Source organism: Hippocampus comes, unplaced genomic scaffold (assembly GCF_001891065.2).
Source record: "Hippocampus comes isolate QL1 unplaced genomic scaffold, H_comes_QL1_v1.1 scaffold356, whole genome shotgun sequence".
Taxonomy (NCBI): Eukaryota; Metazoa; Chordata; class Actinopteri; order Syngnathiformes; family Syngnathidae; genus Hippocampus; species Hippocampus comes.
In genome coordinates this window covers 232,486-241,185 of record NW_017805633.1, presented here as the reverse complement: position 1 = coordinate 241,185, position 8,700 = coordinate 232,486, and the positions used below count along the sequence as shown (strand labels likewise).

The 8,700-nt window shown below is 41.7% G+C and overlaps 1 protein-coding gene across 1 annotated transcript; it reads right to left on the bottom strand.

The window, feature by feature from the left end:
- Positions 1–2,508: 2,508 nt before the first annotated feature.
- Positions 2,509–8,441, bottom strand: gemin2 (gem (nuclear organelle) associated protein 2). Its single transcript, XM_019881688.1, has 10 exons — positions 8,160–8,441; positions 7,732–7,816; positions 5,984–6,073; positions 5,833–5,892; positions 5,625–5,741; positions 5,509–5,553; positions 5,362–5,430; positions 3,356–3,466; positions 3,194–3,252; positions 2,509–2,614 (listed from the first exon to the last, which is right to left on the bottom strand). Exons 1-10 carry the CDS (start codon positions 8,279–8,281, stop codon positions 2,575–2,577), a joined length of 798 nt encoding a protein of 265 aa, XP_019737247.1. The 5' UTR covers positions 8,282–8,441; the 3' UTR covers positions 2,509–2,574.
- Positions 8,442–8,700: the final 259 nt, after the last annotated feature.

Here is an 8,700-nt window from a genome sequence, read left to right as displayed (position 1 = left end):
AGGTGTGTGCTTTTTCTTAAGTGTTATGACATAGATGTAATGGGGGGGGGGCTACAGGGTGTGAGGCGCACACAACAAATTGCTGTACATGCACTCTAGTTAATGGATGACAATGAGGGGTGGGGTAGATGATGTCCATGACAGCTTTTTTTTTTTTTTACCTTATCTGTTTGGGGGCTTGAATGGATTGCAAAGCAGCACAAGCTACCTGTTTTTCATCCATCTCAGACGGTGGCCATTTTGCCACTTGCTGTCGACTGAAGAGACCATGTCACAGTGCCTACGGGCTCAGCTGTTTTCTGGGTTTGGTCATTTGATGTTGCAAACTGAGCCCTTCGGCAGTGTGATGTCATTTTCAGTCAACGGCAAGTTGCAAAATGACCACCCCCTGAAATGGATTAAGAATGGTTACATTTTGCTGCAAAATTTATATTCCTCTAATGCAGTATTAATCAGAACGTTGTACTGTTAGATGAGCGCATCCGGAAAGAACATACTGCAAAGAATGTTTTTGACTTGAAGTACAGGACTTATTCTACCCACATCACACTATTTCATCAAAAATGTTACATTTTTACATGTTACAAATTGAGTTTTTAGGGCAAGGGACGCCATTTCAAGTGTCACAAATGACATATTGGCCTGTCCTGGCTTATTGGTGGATGTTTTTAAATTAAATTTGTCAACCAAATTGCAAAAGGGAATTTATGTTGATGAATAAAGTTCCACTGTTTCACTCTAGCACGTCAACCTCACAGTGTAGAGGTGATGGGTTCGATCCCGGCTTCCTTCCTGTGTGGAGTTTGCCTGCGTGGGTTTTCTCCGGGTGCTCTGGTTTCCTCCCATATTGCAAAAACATGCATGGCAGGCTGATTAAACACTCAAAATTGTCCCTAGAGACGTGAGTGTGAGTGCGGATGGTTGTTCGTCTCTGTGTGCCCTGCGATTGGCTGGCAACCGGTTCAGGGTGTCCCCCGCCTACTGCCTGTAGACAGCTGGGATCGGCTCCAGCACCCCTGCGGCCCTTGTGAGGATGAACCGGATCGGAAAATGAATGTTTCACTCTAATTCAGTGCTTCTCTATTCTGTTATGCCCTCCAGGAAGAATAAAATATTTCATGCCCCCCATCAACTTCTCCGCCATGAGATTATTATTATTATAAATTAGGGTGGTCGACAGGGGCACAGGAATGATGCAAACAAAAAACAAAGAGTGTTATTTTTACAAATTTATTGACCAAGCAAAAGATTTGAAAATGGCTTGCTTTCTTTGCAATGTTAATGGTTGACCAAACATGTCGTTTTGGGGGGGGGGGGCTCCTGAAAACGTACAATTTTAGAGTGACAAGGTTTTGGCCCAAAGTCAGTGACATGTAGCCCTCGTTTTTAATTTATAGTATTGAAGAAAGTTTCTATCATTTTTTTTTTCACATCCTAAATGCATTCTCTTTTTGTAATAACTGACATAGGAGGGGTTGACTCCACTTTGTTCTACCATGTGCATAGATGTCTTGTTAATCTTGAAGAATGCTGCATTATACATCGTAGTTGGCGGTGATTTTGTTGGAAATGGTTACAACGAACTACTGTACCGTTATAATGTACAGATTTGTTATCTCCCTTGAGGTACGTAACAAATTTCGACTTGTATTACATTCTGTCAACAATTTCTAATCAAGATCGATGCACTTTATTAGTGTCCATTTATTTGATGAGGTCTTGTTAATAGGTTAGCAAAATAGTCATGTCTAAAGTGTTTGTCCAATCCCCCTCTTCGGTTTATTTTTCTGAAGGATGGCTGGACCTACCTAAATTTATTTCAGTGGGGTCAAAGTGTTTGATGCCTCTTGTGGTGAGTTTAAATGGGGCCATCAAAAACAAATAGTTGATCAGAGATAACGTTCATTTTTACCGTCGCTATTCGCCCCACAACGTTGTGTTGATGATGTAAGTTGATCACAAATCACATTTCGAAGGTGCTTGTTGAACTGCACCAAATATGCAGTCACCAATGTTTAATAGATTTACCTGAAATTCATCCTGAGTACAAAATTCAGTTAACTCACAGTTCACCGCTCATATGAAAATGATCAGACTCATTACTGGTCTGATGGCTGCATGACTTCATCAACAGGATGCGTGTACGTGGTCTAGTTGTCCACACCTGTAGAGTTTTTCTATTTTTCTTTCTTTTTTTTTTTTTTAACTTGACTGCAGCCTTCTGGTTGTCATGGTGGGATCCATTTGTCATCCGTAAAACTGAAAGACTTTCACTCCGGCTGGTCTGCCAAGTCATTCTGCTCAAAGTATCTACGGTACATAAAAACAAGTGAGAACATTAGTTTATCATTCACTCCAAGGATAACTGATAATTGATTACATCCATCGGTAAGATGAAAATACTCAGTAAAGCCAGCGAATTGCATGTGCTATATCAGAGTTGTCAAAGTCAAACGTTGTCTAGTTGTCCACACCTGTAGAGTTTTTCTTTCTTTCTTTTTTTTTTTTAACTTGATTGCAGCCTTCTGGGTGTCATGGTGGGATCCATTTGTCATCCGTAAAACAGAAAGACTTTCACTCCGGCTGGTCTGCCAAGTCATTCTGCTCAAAGTATCTACATAAAAACAAGTGAGAACATTAGTTTATCATTCACTCCAAGGATGACTGATAATTGATTACACCCATCGGTAAGATGAAGATACTCAGTAAAGCCAGCGAATTGCATGAACTATATCAGAGGCGTCAAAGTCCAGGCCCGGGGGCCAGATCTGGCCTGCCACATCATTTTATATGGCCCGCGAAAGCAAATCAAGCATATCACCTTCCAGGATGCTTGCGAAAGTCTGAATCAAAATTTCAAATTGTCATATGGAATCCATAATAATGTGGAGATATTGCAAGTATTTTCTCGTTTCCAAACCCCTTATTACATTAATGTAAACAATGCTGAAACAAGTCATTATTCTTGACTTCTGATTTCAAAACTAGGTAGCCATCAATTTGTTGTATGCTGTGGATGTAATATGTGAAGGTGATTAAACATTTATATGGTTTCACAAAATTCACAGCCATAACGGCCCTCCAAAGGAAACCGTAACTACAATGTGGCCCGCGACAAAAATGAGTTTGACACCCCTGTACTATATGATGATGTGCTTGTGGTTTGTGCTCCAATTTATCCTCCTTCAATTACCTTGCAACCAAACAGATGAGAAGATTGAGGGCAGGCAAGTTGTCATCGTCCTGGCTCGCCTACACAAAGCAGGTCAATCGACAGTGTCATTTTTAAGTCCCAACTCGGCACACATCCTGAATCAATCCTCAATCCATCCAAAAAAGCCTTGCTGCATCTTACCAGGTTGCTGCGCAGCTGAGCACATCTCCGAGCCAACTGCCTGATTGAAGAATGGGCTTCAGGCAGCAATGGTTTCTCCAAGCAGGCCAACAGTGCGTACAACCAGCGGCCCTGAGGTGGTGCGGTGGGATTGGGGGAATTAATTTGGCAAATCATGTTCATGGTCTGGAAACTTGGAAGTATTAAAGGGGCCATATCATTCTATTTGAAGCATTCTGCAGTTAACTATAACACACTGGATATATGATTATGTCTTAACGTTTGGTGCAATGGTGACCTCATTTTTTATTCACCTTTTCAGGGACAGCGCTTAGAACAGTGGACAGCTTATCATGTTATCAGGTTACAGCACAGGTGTGAAAGTCAAGGCCCGGGGGGCAGATTGAAAATTGAAAGTGTTTCACTGGTTGTTGCTCTGAGAAAGCTGACGTGTTTTTTGTCAACGGGGGCTGTACGGTGGTGGCTCTTCGCTTTGTGACGTAGAAAAGTGAGGAGCCAGTCGTTTTCTTGGATTAGGCAAAGCTTTTACTTTGAGGGGGGAATGAGCAGGAATGCTCAGAGACGGGTGAATGGAGGAGAATACCACTTTGCTGCTGTTTTTGTTTAGGTTACGTTTGGTTTTGTTCTCACATGTGCCCTTTTTGTCTCCACCTGTTCTCATCACGCGGGTCACCGATGTTGAACCAATCAGCTCCCTCAACCCTTTGTGTCTTGTCCAGGCGTTTCTCGTTGTCTTGTCACTTGGCTTGTATTTACTTCCCTGCCGTTCGTCACTCTTTGTTGGGTCATTGTGAGTGTCTGTGTGTTCCTGTCATGTTTTGTGTCTGTCATAGGTTTTTGTTACTTTGGTTCCTTGTGATTTTCAGGACTTTGTTCGAGTCCTTCAGTTAGTTAGTTAGCAAAGGTACCGGGTTCAATTCCAGCTCCAGCCTTCCTGTGTGGAGTTTGCATGTTCTCCCCGGCCAGACCTCCGTGGGTTTTCTCCAGGTACTCCGGTTTCCTCCCACATTCCAAAAACATGCATGGCAGGCTCATTGAACATTCTAAATTGTCCCTAGGTGTGAGTGTGAGCGTGGATGGTTGTTCGTCTGTGTGTGCCCTGTGATTGGCTGGCAACCAGTTCAGGGTGTCCCCCGCCTACTGCCCGAAGACAGCTGGGATAGGCTCCAGCAACCCCCCGCGACCCTTGTGAGGATAAAGCGGATCAGTCCGCCTCTTGCTCCTCCCTGCCTCTTGGGGTCCTCTACTCTACCACCTCGCAAAAACTGGCAGTTTTGCTGAAGTAAACATGGTGAAAGGCTGAAAAAGTGGATTTAGCATGACATGGCCCCTTTAAATGGCTTCATCTTGAAATGAGTAGTGAGAACCATTTATGCTACATATTCAAGAGGGTTATTGTCATTAGGGATGGGCAAGGACCGATACGAAGTATCGAGTTTATGCTGGTTTTATTTCAACGTATCGAGTTCTCTCGTAGGCTACCAAAACCAGTCCCTGATAGTGATGGCGCTCTCTTCTACTCTGAGAAAGTAAATAGCATGGATGACTGACAGGGGTTTTCTCCGTGAATAAGATGCAATTACTACATTATATATGTGCCTTTTGTTATTTATTTAGAAAAAAGTCTTCCTTTGCAATTATCTATCCTAGGTTTAATTTTTAAGCATCAAAGGTACTCGTGGTATCGGTTACTTGGTAGTGGTGAGTCATCAAAAACTGAGTATTCATACTGGTATTGGTCTGGAAAAAAAAAAGTGGCATCAAACATCCCTAATTGTCTTCTGCCGTGCATGCAGCCTTGTTTTGGATCTCATTTGATGAGGCGTGTACAGCTCCAAGTATGGGATGTATGGAAACTGTCATTCACATGACCTCGTCAGTCACTTTAATCGATGAGCAAGTCAAAAGTATTCCCTTCATTCAGTGGCCAAGAAAATGTGTCTTGTTTGTGCAATACGTCGCACCTCCTACGGTGGCACCCAACAGAAGCATGAATGCCAACTCACCAACTGGGGGACAAAATCTCTTTCTTCAAACCAACTGATCAGAATGTCCAGCACTGTCAGGACAGTAGCCTGCAGACAAAGCAAATGCAAAGAGGACAATGTTGATTCTGAATGGAAGCTATGGTGGCTCGAGTGGACCAAACCTACCTGGCTGAATCGGCTGACGATGCTCAGGAAGGGTGGGAAGCCAACCTGAACAACAATTTTGCTACTAGATTTCAATCAATTATATGCAGAAGAATCCAAATCTTATTTCATCCAACCTTGCTGTAGTCCAGCCCTGCCTCTGCATTGGCATCTGCGTGCGAGGACAATGTACCTTGAGAGACCCGTTCTCCTAAACAAAACTGCTTCCAGCCTTCCTCATCTGCTTGCTTTGGCTGCAGATAAACAACTGCATATAAATGACATCCATTCACTGACATCATCAGCAAAAAAAAAAAACTCTCGAACTATCATGATAATTCTCACCATGACGACATTGTCATCAAGAGAGTGGCTGCTCCAGTGTTGTCTGTTCTTTGTGATGCTCTGAGCGAAATGCAGAAAAGGTCAGAGGAACCCTTTTACAACGAGGATCAATTTTTAAGTATGCATAGCACAGTTAGTTATTTTTAATCACCTGTCTGACATCGGAAAAACTGCTGACTTGCCTCTGTTGCCAATCTAGGCTGGGAGAAAATCCAGCTGGAGCAGCATGGCACTCTGCCACCTGGAACACATTCAATGGTCACGTGATTCAAACATATTTGAGTAAAAGTATATCTGCAAGGGGTGTGCAAAAAAAATAGATTCACCCAACAATCGGAATTTTAGATGCCGATATTCAATAAATCGATGTCAAAGTTTAGAATCGATTTTCATGATTTTTCAAACAGCACAGGGGACGCTACCACTTCCCTCCAGCAGAGGGCAGCGCGGGGCCAATTTGTTGTGATGAGTCTGCAGGCATAAGAATTCAGCGGAGTCACACTACGTCATCTTGAGCGAGCCAGTGCCTGAGCCACGCAGTCGGAGCAAAACAAACAAAAAAAACAAGAAAATGGCGAATGGTGAAAATGCTCTGGCGTCTTCTTGACCGCTGATGGCACTGACCAACAACATGTTGTGATGTTATACCAAGGGCATTTGGCTGAAAATAAATGTTAGACAGAGTGACTGGTTTTCATCTGGTTGCATTGATTGAAGTACATGATTCAATTTATGGATTGTTGTTGTTGTTTTTTTTTTAAATGGTACAATAAAAGAAAATGTACTGTTTGAGGAAAAAAACAATAACCGTTATATTGAATCGCAAATCGCAGTATAATCAATGATCGTGATATGAATCTAATCGTCACACAAGTATGCTGATTTGAATCGAATCGTGAGGTAAGTGCATCGTCCCACCCCTAATATTTGCTAATGGAACAAAAAGTATATACTTTTTTTTTCTCACCGATTTGCCTACTGCCACCCACCACAATTGTATACACAGAGGGGGAATAATTATTCGATCGACTGCTGAATTTGTAATTTTGCTAACCTACATAGAAGTTGGGTTGTTTATTACTAACTCTGAATTCTCGACAACATATCAGGTGCAAATGCATACAAACAAGCACAATAAAAGTTGTAAAATCCTGTACATTTTATTGAGTGGAAAAAAACCCGAGCAGTATTACTAGCTCACCTAGAGTGACTGGTGCCCATGCAGTACATAGTTGTCCACATGTAATCAATTGCAAGTACTGTTGATTCTAAATTGTAATTTGTAAAAAGCACACAAGGAATAATTTATTTACCTATCATGACATCTCTGTCCCGCCTTGAGCAAGACTAAAAAGATACGTCATAAGATGTCAGGAACAAGACTGTAGACCTGAAAGAGGCTGTAATCTGGTACAAAATCATAAACGGCCTGGTGACAAGGGAAAACTATTGACAATGGCACCATTATTTACCCTGGTTATCCACTTTTGTGATATTTTTGTTTGATGGTGTGCCATGAGATTTTTTTTTTTTTATTTAACCATGTGCCTTGGCTTCATAAGATTGTGAAACACTGCCATAATCAATAAACAACCACAAATGGCGCCGCGAGAGTGGCTGCCTTTCCAGCAGCTCCTATATTTTGTTTTTCTACTTCTTCCTTTCATAACTTTGCTGCTGTGAATTGGGAATTTCTCCATTGCGAGACTAATAAAGGTTTTCTTATCTTATCTTATCAAACCTTTAAAAAACTACGTTGTAAATGATCACATTTACAAATTCAGCAATGGAGCAGGTTGCTGAAACTAATAAATGTATGCAAATATAGAAACGAACAATTTGGAGAAATGGTAAAAAAACAAACAAACAAGGCGATCAATGAAAGCATATCTCGCTCACAGATATGTTGACGGTTTGTTGCTTCTTTAACTTCTTGGGGTCAATCTTCGCAACCACCACTTCTGGACACAACGCTGCCTCCAACCTGAAGGGAAAAGAACATGCATCGACTGTTTGAACATCCTATTACATGGACCTGAAGATGATATCAAATAATAATCCAATAAAGTTCCATACTACATAATACAACGACAATGGCGCACTAGTTAGAAGTAATGTTTTTTTTCCGACTACTGTATAACATTACGCAGTACAGTAGTGGGATGACTTGGGCGCACCAGTAGAACTACATGTTTCTCGTGAGGTAAAAGTGTGTACTTGTTGACATCAGGATGCTGCTAGTAATAGTAACATAAAAAAATAACTAGAACGTCAGAGAGATGCTTCACTAGGAATAAGGTAAGAGGTAGAGTTTCATGCGGGCATACTGGACTTGTCGGAGATACTCTTGGGGGTTTCTTGGCGGACCATCCAGGTTGAGAACCGATGAAGTTTCTCCGCACTCAATGGGCAGCAGCCGCGGCATTAAATCCTCCACGTCGGACTTCATGTTATGCAGCTACGTATGCTAACACATATTATGAAATTTAAAGTGAATTAGGCTGTTAATGCTCCGGGAGAAAAATAAATAAATGTTGTATTTCACAGACGCAGTAAAAAGTTTATTCAGGACGCCATCTTGCCGTATAACGCGGTTTGATTACGTCATCAACTGTGCGCTGTGTTGTGTCGAACGACAAATGCGTCACGTGTGTCGTCATGTCTGGAGCAGTGCAAAGTCTAAAAATGTGAAACTTTTTCACCCCATGTCATATTAAAACTGTACTCACACGAGATTTGTCCCGGATATTTAATCGTTAATTTATATTTGTTTTTTAGTAGAATCGAACCCATGACAACGAAACAAACACACCTGGGATGTAATTATAATTTCGTTGCAACGTTAATGATTATCCTGTGCGAAGATCT